This window comes from Dromiciops gliroides, chromosome 3, assembly GCF_019393635.1.
Source record: "Dromiciops gliroides isolate mDroGli1 chromosome 3, mDroGli1.pri, whole genome shotgun sequence".
Classification (NCBI taxonomy): Eukaryota; Metazoa; Chordata; class Mammalia; order Microbiotheria; family Microbiotheriidae; genus Dromiciops; species Dromiciops gliroides.
In genome coordinates, this window is record NC_057863.1 from 188,468,485 (window position 1) to 188,488,349 (window position 19,865).

Genomic DNA, 19,865 nt, shown 5'->3' on the forward strand with positions numbered 1-19,865 from the left:
CACCAGTTCATAAAGGCCTTGCCATGTTTTTCTGAAACCATCCCCTTGTCATTTCTTGTAGTACAATAGTACTCTATCACAATTATATGCCATACTTTATTCAGTTATTTCCCAACTTATGAGCATCCTCTCAATTTCCAATTCTTTACCACCACAGAAAGCACTGCCATAAATATTTTTGTATAAATAGATCCTTTTTTCTTTTTCTTTGATCTCTTTGGGATACAGATCTAGTAGTGGCATTGCTGTGTCAAAGGGTATGCACATTTTTAGCTCTTTGGGCATAGTTCCAAATTGTTTTCCAGAATGGTTGGACCAGTTCATTAGTGTAATTATTTTTCCCTCATCCCATCCAGCATTTGTCATTTTATTTTAATTTGTCAAAGTTATTTAAATTTGTCTTTCTCTAAACAATAGTGATTTATAACATTTTTTCACATGACTATGGATAGCTTTGATTACTTCTTCTGAAAACTGCCTGTTTATATACTAAAGTATTTTCTCCTTGACCTAGGAGTTCTGGAATTTGGCAATAATGTTCTTGAGAGTTTTCATTTTAGAGTCTCTTTCATGAGGTGAGTGGTAGAATTTTAAATTTTTACTTCACCTTCTAAATCTAAGATATCATTATAGTTTTCCTCAATAACTTCTTTAAATATGATGTTTAAACTCTTTCTTTGATCATAGCTTTCTAGTGGTCCAATAATTTTTAAGTATCTCCTCAACATATTTTTCAAGTTGGGTGTTTTTATAATGAAATATTCACATTTTCTTTTATTTTTTCATTCTTTTGACTTTATTTTATTATTCCTTGACATCTCATAGAATCATTAGCTTCCACTTGTCCAATTCTATTTTTTTTTATATTATTTTTCCTGCGGGGCAATGGGGGTTAAGTGACTTGCCCAGGGTCACACAGTTAGTAAGTGTCAAGTGTCTGAGGCCGGATTTGAACTCATGTACTCCTGAATCCAGGGCCGGTGCTTTATCCACTGCACCACCTAGTCGCCCCACCCAATTCTATTTTTTTAAGGAATTATTTTCTTCAGGGAGATTTTGTACCTCTTTTTCCACTTGGCCAATTCTGTTTTTAAAGGAATTCTTTTCTTCAGTGATTTTTATACCTCCTTTTCCATTTGGCCCATTCTTTTTAAGGAGTTCTTTTTTCAGTGAATTTTTTGGGCCACTTTTACTGTTAAGCCAATTCTTTTTTTAAGGTGTTATTGTCTTCAGTATTTTTGTGCCTTTTTTACCAAGCCCAAAATTCTCTTTTCATCAATTTTTTTGCATCACTCTCACTTCTTTTCCCAATTTTCCCTCTACCACTCCTCAATTTTCCCTCTACAACATCTATCCCTTTCTTTAACTCTTCCAGGAATTATTTTTGGCATGGGGCCCATTAGCATTTTTCTTTGAGGCTTTGTTTGTAGCTTTTGAAAAGTCGACTTCTAGTTTATATATTTGCCTTCCCTATTACAGTAGTGGCTTTTTATAGTCAAATTTTGTTGTTATTGTTTGCTCATTTTACATCTATTTCTTGACTTTGAACTTTATGTTAAATTTGGACTCCACTCAGCCTGGGGGTGAGGTGGCACTGACCAAAGCTTCAGACTTTTTTGTATTGCTGTTTTCAGAGCTAATTCTTAGGGTCTGCAAATTTTTGGTGCTTCCAAGGTAGTATGATCCTGGGAGAGATATTATGACTGCTCTCCTGGTCTGCACTTTTGGTCTTTACCCAGGAAAGGGCCCTGGTCTCCTACAGCCAAAAGGACTAGTGCTCTCTTTGCCTTGGAACTGTGACCAGGGCTCCTGCTCTCTTGTGACTGATCAGCACTCCTTACCACTCTGAAACAGCAACCCAGAACTGCATATAAGCAATAAAGTTGTTAATCAATGTCAGCAAAGGGTCACCAATCTCTTCCTGACAACTTATCAGATCTCCTTACCATCTCTGGGCTAAGGGTTTCCAAAACTGCTGCTGCTGAGGCTGCTGCTGCTGTGACTGTGTGTGAGTTCAGGAGGCCTTCAACCCTACTATCATAAACTTCTCCTGCTGACCAGTTTTATTAGGCCAGAAAAATGTCTCACCCTAACCTTTTGTTGGCTCACTCCAAAATTTTATTTAAGGAGTTAAAGTTGTTTGGAGTGGAATGTTGAGAGAGTTAAGCTGGAGCCTTTTATCTGCCATCTTGTCTCTGCCCCCTATCTACTGACCTTTGGTTCTTACAGATAAATCCTCCTTAAGGTAACATGTAAGAGGAGTAACAAAGAGAAAGTAACTCATAGAATCATGTAATGCAACAACTGGCAAAGACATTAGAGGTTATCTTTTCCAATCCTCTCATTTTTCATAAAAGGACACTCAGGTTTTAAGAGATCAGGTAGCTATTTTGATCCTATTTTTAAAGATCAAGATTATTCCAATGTACTCTATTCTATCACCCTTCTCCAGTGCTGTTGCCCTGTTCTCTTTCTCAAAGATTTTTCAGAAAGCACAGACAGAAGCTTAGCAATTTTTTCCAATAGTTCCTGTAGAACCCTGGGCTCTTCTCGCCTGATGGTTTGGCAGCTTTGATGGAGGCATGTTGCTCTCATTTTTTCCTCATATATGTTGGGTTCTAATTCCCTATCAACCATTTCTATTTAATTCTTTTCAATATACTGATTGTTTTTGATAGTAGAAAAAACAAACAGAAGCAAAATGAAGTAATGAAGAGTGAAATGAGCATATATAGATATTTGGTTATGGAGATATAAAGACATTTAGCCAGAATTACAGGTAGAAATCTAGATCCTATCTTATTTATCTAGATATCTCTATCTATAGCTCTAACTACATATCTACATATTTAATGTGAAAGCTGTTTTCAAATCTATAGAATACCTGTACTTCTGTGTTAGCAAATATTTGCACACATTTCTTTATATGTGTGTATATGGATATAGAGTTAGACATGTTGGGTTTGTTTTTTGTTGTTTTTTTTTTTTTTACTATTTATATAGCTTTCTTTATCCACATCTATCTATTCTCACAATTAGGACAGTTCCATTCTTTATCACTGCTGATGTTCTCTGCCCTCAAAGGTCATCCAATGAAAATGTTCCAAGTTGTTTTCTGAGTTGTTCAGGTCCAATTAAATAAGACAGTTTCTTAAAAGCAGTCTTACCTATCTCTCCAAAAATTGTGACCCCAATGTCCACATACATCTTCAATCCCAGTCTTCACATGATCAAAAAACTAAAAGAGAAAAAGCACAATGATAATATCTCACTAGATAACAGGTATCTTTAGTCACTTAACTCATGATGTCAAGTTCTTAACCCTATATAATTTTCTGACATTTTATCAAAAAATTAAATGACCATAATTAATATTAGTATTTGTCAGATTTTACTAATAAATATTTTACAAATTGTCATCTGATGTTATTGCATGTGATATTTATTATAATATATAAAGCACTGTAGAAAAAATAATTATATTAATAAGCATCTCAGTAAAGAATGTGCAGGTCATGGTAACAAATTCCAGAAATATGCTCTATTTTCATTTTGGAACTTAACAGGCTGAGCTATTACCCATTACTCTGCCCCTCACAACATTCTTATATCTATTACTAACTCTTTTTTAATCCCATGACCATTTAATTTTTCATCAGTAAAGGAAAAACATGGACGGCAGATACATTGGTGCCCAGTTAGGCTACAGAATTCATTTTTTTCCATTTCTTATTTAAATTGTAACTCTAATGTAAAAACATACCCGGCAATGAATTTCTTCACTAACAGCTGGCTGCTTTTTATTTGACCTCTTCACATCAAGGAATTCCACTAATGGCCGAATAGTTATTCCCTGCATAGGAAGCAATGGATTAATTGTCTCATGAAAAAGATAGAAAGGTGATGAGTGGACTAATATACAGAATGAGATATATTTTGAGGCATAGTCAACAGAGGCACTTATTTTGCTTTACTCTGCTAGTTTATTAAAAGGGTTTTGTATATTTGTATTTTTCCCCAAGGAGGATATGGGAAAATGCAAAATAAAAGACAGATAATTGAAAAATAAAGTCTAACAATACTGATAAGTAGAGTGAGGGAGATGGAGGAGTGGAGGGTCATGGCAAGATTGCAAACATGGGAGACTGCAAAAACAGTGGTACCACTGATAGAAATAGAGAAGCTGGGGGAAGAGTTGGTTTGGAGGAAAATATAATGAGTTCTGTTTTTCACAAGTTGAGTTTGAGATGTCTCTGGGATATTGATAATGCAAGACTGAAGCTCAGCAGGGAAGTTGGGGCTGGATATATCAGTGTTTGAGTCAGCTGCATAGAGATGATCATTAAACCCATAGGAGTTGATGAGGTTACAAAGTTAGAGGAAAGCACTGTGCTAGTCCCTTGTCAAGGAATTCCCATTCTACCAGGAAGTGTTGAGGGTACTACATATACATTGACAAGTAAATACAAAATACAGAGGGTCCTTGTTATCACTATCTAAGTCTCCCTCATGTGCACTTTGCACAGTGCCTGGTACATGGTAGGCACTTGACAAATGTTTATTGGTTATAGGTTTATTGGTAAAGGTCATAATTGTTTTTTGGTCCAGGCTTATGACGTCATTGGTGTAGGGAATCACTGTGGAGGAAATTCAATTTACCAAGTACAAATCAAGAATTCTTCTTCAAATTAATATCTTCTTGAGTTGCATGTAGGCACTATGAGTCTTCCAGGCCTGGGGTCAGGAAGACTCAGCTTCCTGAGTTCAAATCTGACCTTAGTGACCCTAGGTAAGGTCACTTAACTCTGTATACCTCAGTTCCTCATCTGTAAAATGAGCTGGAGAAGGAAATGGCAAATCACTCCAGTATCTTTGCCAAGAAAACTCTAAATGGAGTCATGAAGAGTCAAACATGACTGAAATGACTCAAAAACCACAACAACTTAAGAGGGGAACCTGATGACAATTTGTCAGAGGCAGGACTTAATCAAGATCTTTCTGACTTCAAGGCTAACTATCCATTAGGCCATTCTGCTTCCCTGTAAGGTAGTGTGCAGGAGTACAAATCATCATAAGACAGAAATATTCACTAATGCATTAACTATTTATAAAATTAGTCCTTACTCAAGCATTTCTGCTTGCTTAATACTATCTACACCTGCCTCTAAACATCACATTTTAGAGTCTTTTGATGTCTTTTCCCCTTTGTCAGAACATATCCCTTTGGTAGGTGCTTCAAAACAAAATATTTTTTTAATATCAATGGATTAAGAGAATTAATGAATCCATCAAATACTTTTGCAACACGGATTGTCTTTATGATTATGCTGTAAAAATTGAATCTAAAGGGAAAGATTTCATGTTGTATTACCATATAATTTTGTTTTAAAATTACCCTCCAAAAAGTTAACACGATTCATTTAATTGTCCATTCTAAGAATCAACACATGGTTGTAATTAAAAGAATTTTTTTAAAAATATGATAAATCAAAACTATTTTAATCATTTTAATTTTATTTTTTCAAGTCCCAAACATGCCTTTTTCCACTGTGAACTAGTGATCCCCCCCCCTTTTTTTTTGCAGGGCAATGAGGGTTAAGTGACTTGCCCAGGGCCGCATAGCTAGTAAGTGTCAAGTGTCTGAGGTCAGATTTGAACTCAGGTCTTCCTGAATACAGGGCCAGTGCCTTATCCACTGTGCCACCTAGCTGCCTCCATTGATTCCTTTTTAAAGTGAATTCAATTTAAGCAGTCTTCTTCTGGTGCCTGTTTTCCTTGAATACTGCCAACCTCACGTGTATAAACAATAAATACAAATTAATTTTTGGTTGGGGGAAGACGATCCACTGGGGGATTAGAGAAGACCAACAATGTACAATCAAATATAGTTGGTTATTTTTTTTACTTGGTATGTTATCCATGGCAAACTTTTCATCCCAGACTGGTTTGCCCCTACCTCTCTGCTAGGTTCTGAGCTATTTCTCTCTTCTCCTCAATAGGAGACAAATGTCCCTTGGGATGCAAAGTAATTAAATTGAAAATAAACATCTCCCTTTGAACTCAGCCACTCAGCCTTTGGCATTTGCCAATCTGTTTTAGAAGACCTTTCAAAAGAGCTGACTTATTTTGATCAAGTCTGATATGAGGCAACTTCTATTCAATATTTATTCCAGTGTGACACTTCTTTAATATTTCAAAATATTTGTAATTCCATCCCCTTGTTGGTTCTTAATGCTGTGGCAAGAAAAATTCCATCATTTAATGACCAGTCTTTTAGTGACAATTCTGTTTTAATGTAATTAAACTGGCCTTCATATGTCAAGCATGGTTTTTCAGTGACCCCAGAATTTCTGCTCCACTGGCTCAGTCTCCACATACCACTGACAACCCCCTTACTGCTATAAGGTCAGGATTTTAGTGGAAACAAAACAGAAGATGATGAAGATTCCAACAGGCATATATATTCTAATTTTTTAATATATCCATCAAAATTGGTGCATGAAAGTTATAGAAAATGTAATGTAAATGTCTTGTCAGACAGTAGTTCACAGAATGAAGTCATAATATTAGTTTATTGAATACAAAATTAATAGATATGATTCCTTAAAAATCAAATAATGCATTCATATATATGTATATATGTACATAAATGTATAATTTGAAATATCTGGATTAATAAAAGACATTACCAATGACATTCTTCTCCTCCGTTGACAGGGATTAACCTAGGGACGACTATATCTATTGATTAAAAATACATCTAATTCCAATTACTGGAAACAGTTATGATAAGCTTAGTTAATTTGGGAGAGTGTTAGACTGAAGATCTTAAGATTCTTGGCTTAATCCCAGATTTTGGCAAGAAAGGAGGTTTTAGAGACAGCTAGTTGGCTCAGTGGATAGAATTCTAGGCCTGGAGTCAGGAAGACCTGCGTACAAATCAGGTCTTAGGTAATTACTAGTTCTGTGACTCTGAGCAAGTCACTTTACCTCTGTTTGCCTTAATCCACTGGAGAAGGATATGGCAAACCACTCCAGTGTCTTTACCAAGAAAACTCCATGGATCATATATGTATGATCCACAGGGTTACAAAGAGTCAGACATACCTACTGAACAACAATGACAACAACTGATCCATATCTATGCATACACAATTCCAATTCATTGGTGCATTTATAGATATTGATGTAATGTAAGAAATCAGTATTATTGCTAATAAATCTTATGATCTTCTGAAGAAGTGATATGAAAGTGTGGAAAGAGAACTGGGTTTGGAGTTGGGAAAGACACACATTTGAACCTGTCCCCATAGCTGTGTGACCATGAGCAAGGGACAACCTCCCTGAGGCTCAGTTTCCATGTTTATAAGAGATTAATAACTATTTCAAAAGGTTGCTGTATGACTCAAGTGATATAACATATTTAAAGTACTTTACAATCTTTAAAATTCTTTTTTTTTTTTTTTTTTTTATTTATTTTTTTTTTATTTTCAATTGAACTAATATGCATCTATACCCCTACAACATCCAATCTACCAGCTTAATTTCAACCTGTTTTTCAAAGACCTTGTCAAATATCTCTTCTATTAAAACTATCCTGATCTCCCCTATACTCTTTCCAAGGTTTCTTTCTTTTTTTTTTTTTTTTTTTTTTTTTTTTTTACCATCTATTTATTTTTTATTTTATTTTTTTGAGATATTTTATTTTTTCCGTTACATGTAAAGATAGTTCTCAACTTTTGTTTATACATGCTTTACAATTTCAGATTTTTCTCCCTCCCTCCCTCCCCTCCCTCCCCCCTCCCCTAGACAGCAGGTAATCTGATATAGGTTATATCTATATATCTCTATACATATACATATAGATATATATATACACACACACATATATATACACATAATAACATTAATCCTATTTCTGCATTAATCCTGTTACAAGAGAAAGAATCAGAGCAGTGATGCAAAACCTCAAAATAGAAAAAAAAAACAACAGCACCCAAAACAAAAGAAATAATATGGTTCAATCAGCATCTATACTCCACAGTTCTTTCTTTCTTTTTTTTTCTTGGATTTGGAGATCCTCTTCTATCATGAGTTCCCTGGAACTCTTCTGTACCATTGCATTGGTGAGAAGAATATAGTCCATCACAGTAGGTCAACACTCAATGTTGATGATACTGTGTACAATGTTCTTCTGGTTCTGCTCATCTCACTCATCATCAGCTCACGTAAGACCCTCCAGGTTTCTCTGAACTCTTCCTGCTCATCATTTCTTACAGCACAATAGTATTCCATTGTATTCATATACCACAACTTGTCCAGCCATTCCCCAATTGATGGGCACCCCCTCAACTTCCAATTCCTTGCTACCACGTAAAGAGCAGCTATAAATATTTTTGTACATGTGGGTCCCTTTCCCCCTTCCATGATTTCTTTGGGCAAAAGACCTAAAAGTGGGATTGCTGGGTCAAAGGGTATGCACAGCTTTATCGCCCTTTGGGCATAATTCCAAATTGCTCTCCAGAATGGTTGGATCAGCTCACAGCTCCACCAACAATGCATTAGTGTTCCAATTTTCCCACAGCCTCTCCAACATTTATTATCTTCCTTTTTTGTCATTTTAGCCAATCTGATAGGTGTCAGGTGGTACCTCAGAGTTGTTTTAATTTGCATCTCTCTAATCATTAGAGATTTAGAGCATTTTTTCATATGGGAATAGATAGCTTTGGTTTCTTCATCAGAAAACTGCCTGTTCATATCCTTTGACCATTTCTCAATTGGGGACTGACTTGGATTCTTATAAATTTGATTTAATTCCCTATATATTTTAGAGATGAGGCCTTTATCAGAAGCACTGGCCTCAAAAATTGTTTCCCAGCTTTCTGCCTCCCTTCTAATTTTGGATGCATTGCTTCTGTTTGTACAAAAATTTTTTAATTTAATATAATCAAAATCATCCACTTTGCATTTTATAATATACTCTATCTCATGTTTGGTCAAAAACTGTTCTCCTTTCCAAAGATCTGATAGGTACACTATTCCTTTCTCTCCTAATTTACCTATGGTATCACCTCTTATGTCTAAATCATGTATCCATTTTGACCTTATTTTAGTATAAGGTGTAAGATGTTGGTCTAAGCCTAATTTCTGCCATACTATCTTCCAGTTTTCCCAGCAGTTTTTGTCAAATACTGAGTTCCTATCCCAGAAGCTGGAGTCTTTGGGTTTATCAAACACTACATTACTAGTGTCATTTACTACTGCATTTCCTGAGCCTAGCCTATTCCATTGATCTACCACTCTATTTTTTAGCCAGTACCAGATAGTTTTGATGACTGCCGCTTTATAGTAAAGCTCCAGGTTTGGTACCGCTAACCCACCTTCCTGTGAATTTTTTTTCATTATTTCCCTGGATATTCTTGATTTTTTGTTTTTCCAGATGAATTTTGTTATTATTTTTTCTAGCTGTATAAAATAATTTTTAGGTAGCCTGATTGGTATGGCACTGAATAAGTAAATTAATTTAGGCAGTATTGTCATTTTTACTATATTAGCTCTGCCTATCCATGAGCAATTGATATCTTTCCAATTATTTAGATCTGATTTGATTTGTGTGAAGAGTGTTTGGTAGTTGTGTTCATAGAGTTCCTGGGTTTGTCTTGGCAAGTAGACTCCCAAGTATTTTATATTACCTACCGTTACTTTAAATGGAATTTCTCTTTCTATCTCTTGCTGCTGGACTTTGTTGGTCATGTATAGAAATGCTGATGATTTATGTGGATTTATTTTATATCCTGCTACTTTGCTAAAGTTGTTAATTGTTTCAAGTAATTTTTGACTTGATTCTCGAGGATTCCTTAAGTATACCATCATATCATCTGCAAAGAGTGATAGTTTTGTTTCCTCCTTGCCTATTCTAATTCCTTTAATTCCTTTCTCTTCTCTGATTGCTAAAGCTAACATTTCTAGGACAATATTAAATAATAGGGGTGATAATGGACATCCCTGTTTCACCCCTGATCTTATTGGGAAGGCCTCTAATTTATCTCCATTGCATATAATACTTGCTGATGGCTTTAGGTAGATACTGTTTATTATTCTAAGGAAAGCTCCCCCTATTCCTAAACTCTCTAGTGTTTTTATTAGGAATGGGTGCTGTACTTTGTCAAAGGCTTTCTCTGCATCTATTGAGATAATCATATGATTTTGGTTGGTTTTCTTATTGATGTGGTTGATTATGTTAATAGTTTTCCTAATGTTGAACCAGCCCTGCATTCCTGGTATAAATCCCACCTGGTCATAGTGTATTATCCTGGTGATCACTTGCTGTAATCTCCTTGCTAATATCTTATTTAAGATTTTAGCATCAATATTCATTAGGGAGATTGGTCTATAATTTTCTTTCTCTGTTTTTGCTTTGCCTGGTTTTGGTATCACCACCATATTTGTGTCATAAAACGAATTTGGTAGAACTCCTTCTTCACCTATTTTTCCAAATAATTTGTATAATATTGGAATTAATTGTTCTTTAAATGTTTGGTAAAATTCACCCGTAAACCCATCTGGCCCTGGGGATTTTTTCTTAGGGAGTTCATTAATAGCTTGTTCAATTTCTTTTTCTAATATGGGTTTATTTAAGGATTTTATTTCCTCTTCAGTTAACCTGGGCAGTTTGTATTTTTGTAAATATTCATCCATTTCATTTAGATTGTCAAATTTATTGGCATACAGTTGGGCAAAATATTTCCTAATTATTGCTTTAATTTCCACTTCATTGGTGGTAACATCACCCTTTTCATTTTTGATACTGGTAATTTGGTTTTCTTCTTTCTTTTTTTTAATCAAATTAACCAGTATTTTATCTATTTTATTGGTTTTTTCATAAAACCAGCTCTTAGTTTTATTGATTAGTTCTATAGTTTTTTTGCTTTCAATCTTATTGATTTCTCCTTTAATTTTCAGGATCTCTAATTTAGTGTCTAATTGGGGATTTCTAATTTGTTCTTTTTCTAGCTTTTTAAGTTGCATGCCCAATTCATTAATCTCCTCTTTCTCTTTTTTATTCATGTAAGCATTTAGAGCTATAAATTTTCCCCTAAGCACTGCTTTGGCTGCATCCCATAGATTTTGGTATGTTGTCTCATTATTGTCATTCTCTTGGATAAAGTTATTGATTGTTTCTATGATTTCTTGTTTGGCCCATTCATTCTTTAGAATGAAATTATTTAGTTTCCAATTGATTTTCATTCTACTTTTCCCTGGCTCTTTCTTACATGTAATTTTTATTGCATCATGATCTGAGAAGGATGCATTTACTATTTCTGCCTTTCTACATTTGACTATGATGTTTTTGTGCCCTAATACATGGTCAATTTTTGAAAATGTGCCATGTACTGCTGAGAAAAAGGTATATTCCTTTCTATCCCCATTCAATTTTCTCCAGACATCTATCATGTCTAACTTTTCTAGTAATCTATTCACCTCTTTCACTTCTTTCTTATTTATTTTTTGGCTAGATTTATCTAATTCTGAGAGGGGGAGATTCAGATCCCCCACTAGTATAGTATTACTATCTAATTCCTCTTGTAACTCATTTAACTTCTCCTCTAAGAACTTGGATGCTATACCAATTGGCGCATACATATTCAATATTGATATTACTTCATTATCTATAGTACCTTTAAGTAAGATGTAATTTCCTTCCTTATCTCTTTTAATGAGATCTATTTTTGCCTGCACTTTGTCTGAGATAAGGATTGCTACCCCTGCCTTTTTTACTTTAGCTGAGGCATAATATATTCTGCTCCAGCCTTTTACCTTTACTCTGTGTGTATCTCTCTGCTTCAAATGTGTTTCTTGTAAACAGCATATTGTAGGGTTCTGGTTTTTAATCCACTCTGCAATTCGCTTCCGTTTTATAGCAGAGTTCATCCCATTCACATTCACAGTTATTATTACTGACTGTCTATTCCCCTCCATTCTATTTACCCCCTTTGTACTTTTCCCCCCTTCTTTCACCCTATTCCTCCTCACCGACGTTTTACTTCTTACCCCTGCCTCCCCCAATCTGCCCTCCCTTTTTATCACCCCCCTCTCTTTTCTTTACCCTTTTCTCCCTTGCTTTTGTCCTCCCTTCTCAGTCCCCCCCTTTCCCTTCCCCTTTTGTTTCCCTAAAGAGTGAGTTAAGTTTCTTTATCCCAATGAACGTATATGTTATTCCCTCTTTGAGTCAAATCTAATGAGAATAGGGTTGAAACCATGTTCCCCCCTCCTTTCTTTCCCTCTATTATAATAGGTTTTTTTCCACCTCTTCATATGATATAATTCATCCCATTCCACCTCCCCTTTCCTCTCCTCCCCATAGACTCCCTTTTTATCTCCTTAATTCTTTTGTATCATCACATCAAAGACAATTTATATTTATACCCTCTATATAAAGTCCTTCTCTCTGCCCAAATACATTTACAGTTCTTAAGAGTTATGAGTATTATCTTCCTGTGTAGGGATATAAACAGTTTAACCTAATAGGGTAACTTTTTTTTTCCCCCCTCTGTTTACCTTTTTAAACTTCTCTTGAGTCTTGTATGTTGAGATCAAATTTTCTATTCAGTTCTGGTCTTTTCACCAGGAAAGATTGAAAGTCCCCAATGTCATTAAATGTCCATCTTTTCCCCTGAAAGAAAATGCACATTTTTGCTGGGTAATAGATTCTCGGCTGCAATCCAATCTCCTTTGCCTTCCGGAATATCATATTCCAAGCCTTGCGGTCCTTTAATGTTGAAGCTGCCAGGTCCTGAGCAATCCTGACTGTGGCTCCATGATATTTAAATTGCTTCTTTCTGGCTGCTTGGAGTATTTTCTCCTTCACCTGATAATTCTGGAATTTGGCTACAATATTCCTTGGAGTTTTCCTTTTGGGGTCTCTTTCAGGAGGTGATCGATGGATTCTTTCAATGATGATTTTATCCTCTGATTCTATGATATCAGGGCAGTTCTCCTTAATAATTTCCTGGAATATGGTATCTAGATTCTTTTTCTGGTCATGGCTTTCAGGCAGTCCAATGATTCTCAAATTGTCTCTCCTCGATCTGTTTTCCAGATCAGTTGTCTTTCCAATGAGGTATTTCACATTTTCTTCTATTTTTTCATTTTTTTTATTCTGCTTGACCGATTCTTGGTGTCTCATGGATTCCTTTTCTTCCAACTGTCCCACTTTAATTTTTAAGGCATTGTTTTCTTCAGTGAGATTATGCACCTTTTTTTCCATTTGGCTAAGTGAATTTTTTAAGGTATTGTTTTCTTCAGTGAGATTATGTACCTTTTTTTCCGTTTGGCTAAGTGAATTTTTTAAGGTATTGTTTTCTTCAGTGAGATTATGCAGCTTTTTTTCCATTTGGCCAAATGAATTTTTTAAGGCTTTGTTTTCTTCAACTTCCTTTTCTAAGCTGCTGATTCTTTTTTCATAGTTTTTTTGTGTTGCTTTCATTTCTCTCCCCATTTTTTCTTCTACCTCTTGCAATTGATTTTTAAAATCCTTTTTGAGCTCTTCCAGGAAGGCTTTTTGTTCTTGCGACCAATTCACCTTCCTTTGTGAGGCTTCAGATGTAGACAATTTGAGGCTATTGTCCTCATCTGAGTTTGTGTTGGCTTCTTCCCTATTGATACAGAAGCTCTCAATGGAGAGGGCTCTTTTTTGCTTCTTACTCATTATTGCAGCTTATTTATTTATTCTTTAAGTTGAGGTCTGCTCTGGGGGCACCAGGGTCCCTGTTTTGGGCTTCTTGTGCAGGTGTATAGGTGCTGTGTGACCGGGCTTTTACTCTGAGGCCTTTATGGTGTGTGGAGATCCCCTGTCCTGCACTTCCTGTCTGATTGTGCTCGGCCAGCCAGGCGCCAGACCCCGGCGTCTGATCCTGCCGTTCGTGGCCCTCTCGGCCGGTGCAGGTAAGTTTTTCCACTGTCCTTCTTGGCCACCAGATTTTTGAACCAGGTTCCGGGAGCCTCAGTTGTTCGGCTGTGGCCCGCAGCTCCTGCTGATTTGCCCCGACCCCCTCGGCGCTGGGTTGCTGCCCTGCGCTGGGCCTCCCTTTTGCCCGAGTCAGACCGACCTTTTCCTGAAGTCTTCTAAATTATCTCTGGTTGGAGGACTGTGTCTCTCTGTCTCTTTGCAGGTTCTGTAGTTTCAGAATCCGTCCAGAGGCTTGATTTAATGTTCGTTTTGAGGGAACAGAAGGAGAGCTCAGGCAGCTTGCTGCTTCCTCTCCGCCATCTTGGCTCCGCCCCCCAATCTTTAAAATTCTTGACAAAATTTAGCTAGTATTACTAAATTACCCATTTTAAAATGATATTTACTTAAAAAAAATTATTTAGTCTAAAATTTTCATCCTTTGAAGTATTTGTGGCTGGCAGATAATCCTTTAAATTGGGTATTTAATATATTTTTTAAAAAATCCTCCTTCTACAGTTCTCCAAAATATTTTTGCTATCTATTTCTAAAGCCAGCATATTTTGTGGCAGTTAAGCTTCCCTGAGATTCATGTAGAGGCTCAGGAGCTCAGTGACAAAATCTGGGGAAACCTAACATGAAATGTTGCTTACCACCATATGATTTTTTTTTTTTTTTGCGGGGCAATGGGGTTAAGTGACTTGCCCAGGGTCTCACAGCTAGTAAGTGTCAAGTGTCTGAGGCTGAATTTGAACTCAGGTCCTCCTGAATCCAGGGCTGGTGCTTTATGCACTGCACCATCTAGCTGCCCCCACACCATATGATTTTTACATTAGGAAAGATCTAACTTTTTAATTTCTTTTTAGATAGCTATAGATGAAGGCTTTTAAAAATAGGGTTGATAGGGGCAGCTAGGTGGCACAGTAGATAAAGCACCGGCCCTAGATTCAGGAGTACCTGAGTTCAAATCCAGCCTCAGACGCTTGACACTTACTAGCTGTGTGACCCTGGGCAAGTCACTTAACCCCCATTGCCCCACCAAAAAAAAAAAAAAGTAGGGTTGATATCTTTGTAATATCTTGGAAATATCTGTAATATCCTGAATGAGAAACTCTCTGGGTTTTACTCATATACTCTGAAACATCATTCTACAAAGAGTGAGTTAAATTCCCACCTATTATTGTGTACTGGCACCATGGAAGGAGCTCCTTGTGATAAATCCCCACTGAATAGAATTAAGGAAACAGGAAGCAGAGGTTTCTATTGCAGGTGAATTATGTTCATGTCTCCGCCCCCCCTCCAATAATGTGACTAAAAGGAGAAATCTGCTGCAAAGCTAAAAGGAAGATGTTTTTCTTTTCTTTTTCTTAACACATTAGAAAAGTTTTAGGTTCTAATTTGGAAGGAAGGAAGGAAAAAAACTTACAACTCAGTAACTGTGCCAGATGAACCTGAAAAGGGAAGGTCATCTATGAAAAGAAATGGATGTGATTATCATTTATAAGTTTTCCAAAGAGTCTCATATCATATACTGGATCATAGTGAGAATATGGCAAGATACAGCTATCTATTCGCAGCTAAGTGGCACAGTGCATAGAGTTCTGGGCCTAGAGTCAGAAAGACTCATCTTCCTGAATTCAAATCTGGTTACTTACTGGTCACCTAGCCCTGTATGCTTTAGTTTCTCATATTGAAAATAAGCTGGAGAAGGAAATGGCAAACCACTCAAGTATCTTTGCCAAGAAAGCCCCCAAAAGGGTTACAAAGAATCAGACACAACTGAACAACAATAACAAAAACTTTTATGTTCATTTAAAACCAGGTTGCTTAATAAATTAAGTGGTTGAAATAAAAATAAAATAAAATGATCCTGTTTATTAACAAAAACAACAAAACAGTAATTAAAATAAAAAGATATCCTTTCTGCTAGCAACAAGATTTTAATACAAGTGAATTGATGAAATGAATACCAAAATACGTGAAGAACAAGATGCAGGCATGTTAGATAACAAGTTTCTCTATTATAGGGTAAGCTCCTTGAGGGCAGGGATTGCCCTTTGCCTCTTTTTGTATCCTTAGCACTTAGCACAGCGTCTTGCATGTAGTAGGCTCTTAATAAACGTTTATTGATTTACTGACTGATTGTTCATTGCTTACAAGCTCAATATAAGCCAATAACATGGGTATGAATATTGGAAAAGCTTTCAGACCATATAAATAGAAGCTCTGTATAATGCCCAGCTCAAGGTCAGTGATCATCACATGTTGCTCATTAGACCATATTAGGATCACAGATGTAGAGACAGAAGGGACCTCAGAGGTCATCCAATCCAAACTCCTCATTTGTCAGATGAGCAAGCTAAGGCTCAAAGAGGTTAAATAGCTTAGCTATATTCACATAGCTTTTAAATGGCTGAGCCAGGATTTGGACCCTGTTGAGTATGAACGTGGTTGTCCTTTCAGTGTGTTGCATTCAATTCTAGGCACCACATTTTAAGGATGTTGACAGATCCTCTGAAGTGTGTCCAGAAGAGGGCAAACAGGATGCTGAGAAATTATCAAAACTATGTGACCTGTGAAGAATGGCTGAAGAAACTTGAGCTATTCAACTCCAAGAAGAAAAGATTTGGATGGAGAATAGGGAAGGAAAAGGCATAATTACAATCTTCCAATACTTGAAAATTTGCCATGGGAAAAGAGTAAACGCTTATTCTGTAGATCAAACTAGGACCAATGAGGAAGGACCTAGAACAGATTCTAGCTCAAAATAAGGAATAATTTTCTAACATTCAGAATTGCTTCTATTTCTATTCTAATTAGATTTCTTCATTGGTTTGAAGGGTAGACTGAATAACCGCTAAGGTCCATCTTAATAAGTTTTTATGAAATGGACCCTCTTGCTCTCTTCATTCTTATTTCCTACTCTTAGTTTGTATCCTCCTTGGTACAAATTGCCTAACTACAAATACTTAATGACTAATGAATGAATGAAACCTATGTTTCTCCATCTCTTCCCCCAATCACCTGGAAAACCATGTTTGAATATTACCCATTTGAATTTTTTATTCTCTGTAATGTACTTTTATTTGCTATTGGACTTTAACCAATAGTAGCTACAACTTTAAATAAAAATATGCAGTCAAGACTATTTTATGCAGTGAGCAATATAATATTTAAGACACTAAGTTAGATTACCAGTCAGCACTTTTTAAAAGAAAGGAAATGCACAAGTCAGAGGGAATCTGGGTTGATTAGTCATCAAATATTGTAGAAGCATCATTCTATTTTGATATGGGCTTTATGTCCCTTCAAGAAAAGACTTCCTTCTTTCATCTTCAACACAATCCAATATGAAATTCCTCATTAGAACTTCTGGTATCAGGAATAAACACATGTTTCACATAGGGTTCTTTTCACAAAACATTGCTAACTCAGTATTTGGGATGAAGCAATTTGCTTCACTCAAAACACTGAAATGAAGCAAAGAGAAAGAGGGGAAAAAAGAAATGTTGATAAAAGTTTCATCAGGATAAAAGGGGCCACTCAAACAGGAATAAGTAGCATTATTTGCACAGAGGACAGAATTTTATGCATAGATGTATAATTCATAATTTCTGGTATATTTGTAACCCATTAAGTACCTTCTGGCAGACTGCTTTTTCTTTGTCCCTCAATTATTTATTTATACTGACAGGAAGAGATTCCTTTCAAAGAATATACATATAAGGCCCAAAGCTTCTCCCTCCTATCCCCAAACCCCACCCCCCACCCAAGTTGTAGGGAAGAAGCAGGAAGGGAAGGTGAAAGAGCAGAAGGAGATGATAAAAACTTTTATAAGTAAGCAACATAAGTAAGAGTATCTGTGTCACTCAAGCGCACAAAGATGAAGTACCTTGGGGGAGAAAGAGAACAATCAACCAATAAACATTTATTAAGCACCTACTCTCGACCAGACACTGGGCTAAGTGTTGGAGATATAAATGGAATCCAAAGACAGTCCCTGACCTCAAGGAACTTGCAATCTAATGAGAGAGATAACCTACAAACAGATACATATAAAGAAAGCTACACACAGGACAAATAGGACATTATTATTATTATTATTATTAGGGGCAGGGAAATGAGGGTTAAGTGACTTGCCCAGGGTCACACAGCTACTAAGAGTCAAGTGTCTGAGGCCGCATTTGAACTCAGGTTCTCCTGAATCCAGGGCAGGTGTTTTATCCACTGTGCCTGGAAATTATTTTTTAAAGGTAAAGCACTGGAATTAAGAGGGGTTGGAAAAGGCTTCCTTTAGAAGATGGGATTTTAGTTGGCACTTAAAGGCAGCTAGGGAGATCATGAGTCAGAGCAGTCAGCTGTCATGGATTTAAGGCAATCCTGCTCTGCAAAGAGCATCTACACCCTTATATCAAAGCAGGTTCAGCTGAATGGCTGTCACCAGGGTGGGGTGACCAAGGCTTTGTCTCAAGTTGCTGCGATTCAGAGGCTCCTGGCAGCACTTATAATATCGGGAATTTAGAACCGAAAAGGACTTAAAAGCTTATTTAGTCCATCTCCCTCATTGGACAGATGAGGTAACCAAGGCCTTGAGAGGTTAAGCAATTGACTCAGGATCACACAGCTAATGTCAGAGTTGGGATAAGAACTCATGCCCTCCTAACTGCAAATCCTGGGAATACACACATAGATATCTTTTCCTGTACATTTTTATAATCATTTTTGTTGTTTTGTCCAGAGCACCGAGAACAATAAAGCTGGGAATATAGATAGGAGAAATTCAAACTCTTCCAGGTCTTTAAAAAAAATGAACAACTAGAAACAGGTCAGCTTAGCATCTGGTAAACAAGAATAACTGGTTACAAAGATGAAACTATCAGTGGCCATGAACTCCTTTCCCATAGCCATACCCAGAGCGAATTCCTCCTAGGCCTGCCCCCTCCACCATTCAGTCATTCTCCCACAAAGTGCATTTTTTGGCTACTTTCCCTGTATGTACAAATTGCTAATTATTGGTTTGTCCTAGCAACATTTTTATGACTTAAGGACATAGAAAGGCATCTTTAATGGCCTTCCTGGTTCTGCCTTCCTCTTCTAACTGCCTTGACATTCTTACTATTAGAGTTTCTTTTTTTTTCTTTTTTCTTTTTTTTTTTTTTTTTAGTGAGGCAATTGGGGTTAAGTGACTTGCCCAGGGTCACACAGCTAGTAAGTGTTAAGTGTCTATGGTCGAATTTGAACTCAGGTCCTCCTGACTCCAGGGCCGGTGCTCTATTCACTGCGCCACCTAGCTGCCCCACTATCAGAGTTTCTAATGTGTTAGCAGTGACTTTTATCTCCCAAGGACCTCATTTACTTAAAACTGGCTCTCCCATTAATACAGTAGACTACAATGAAAAGTGTTCATTTATCCTATTAGCTATTTGTGGTGGAAGGAGGAGTTGGATGAGACCCAGACCAAACAAAATATAACAGAGAAGGCGCTTGGCAATAGTAAGTATATGCTCTACGGAGTTGTTATTAGGAAAGTGCTTTGTAAACTGTAAAGCAGTATAAAAATGAGCAATTTTTATTATTGATACAGGAAACATATGAGCATGAATCCCAAAAGAGCAGGCCCTAGGGTGATGAAGCTCTTGGGGCTGGCTCAGAAAAGACGATCATGTACCTTACAACATTGCTTTGGACCAGACCCATGATCATGACTTTGTTCTTAGGAGAGGACAGAATGTTGCTCAACTTTTACCCCCAGTACAAAAAAGGCAAAAGACAATCTCTATCTTGCTAAATCCAATTACTTTTTCTTATTCTTCCTCCTTCTGTGACAATGTTAATAGGCTATCCTCTCTGGGTTTTTATGATTCTGGTCTTGTTCTCTTACCTGTCTCTAACAATTCCTTCTCAGTCTCCTCCAACCCTC

General features: G+C 36.6%; 1 protein-coding gene across 1 annotated transcript in view; it reads right to left on the reverse strand.

The window, feature by feature from the left end:
* SLC9A2 (solute carrier family 9 member A2) overlaps nt 1–19,865 on the reverse strand; it is a 126,650-nt gene that overhangs the window by 28,047 nt on the left and 78,738 nt on the right. The window contains exons 6-7 of the mRNA XM_043997537.1: nt 3,764–3,853; nt 3,168–3,238 (exon numbers count right to left, since the gene is read on the reverse strand). Coding sequence (XP_043853472.1) covers nt 3,168–3,238; nt 3,764–3,853 — 161 coding nt within the window. The remainder of the gene's footprint in view (nt 1–3,167; nt 3,239–3,763; nt 3,854–19,865) is intronic.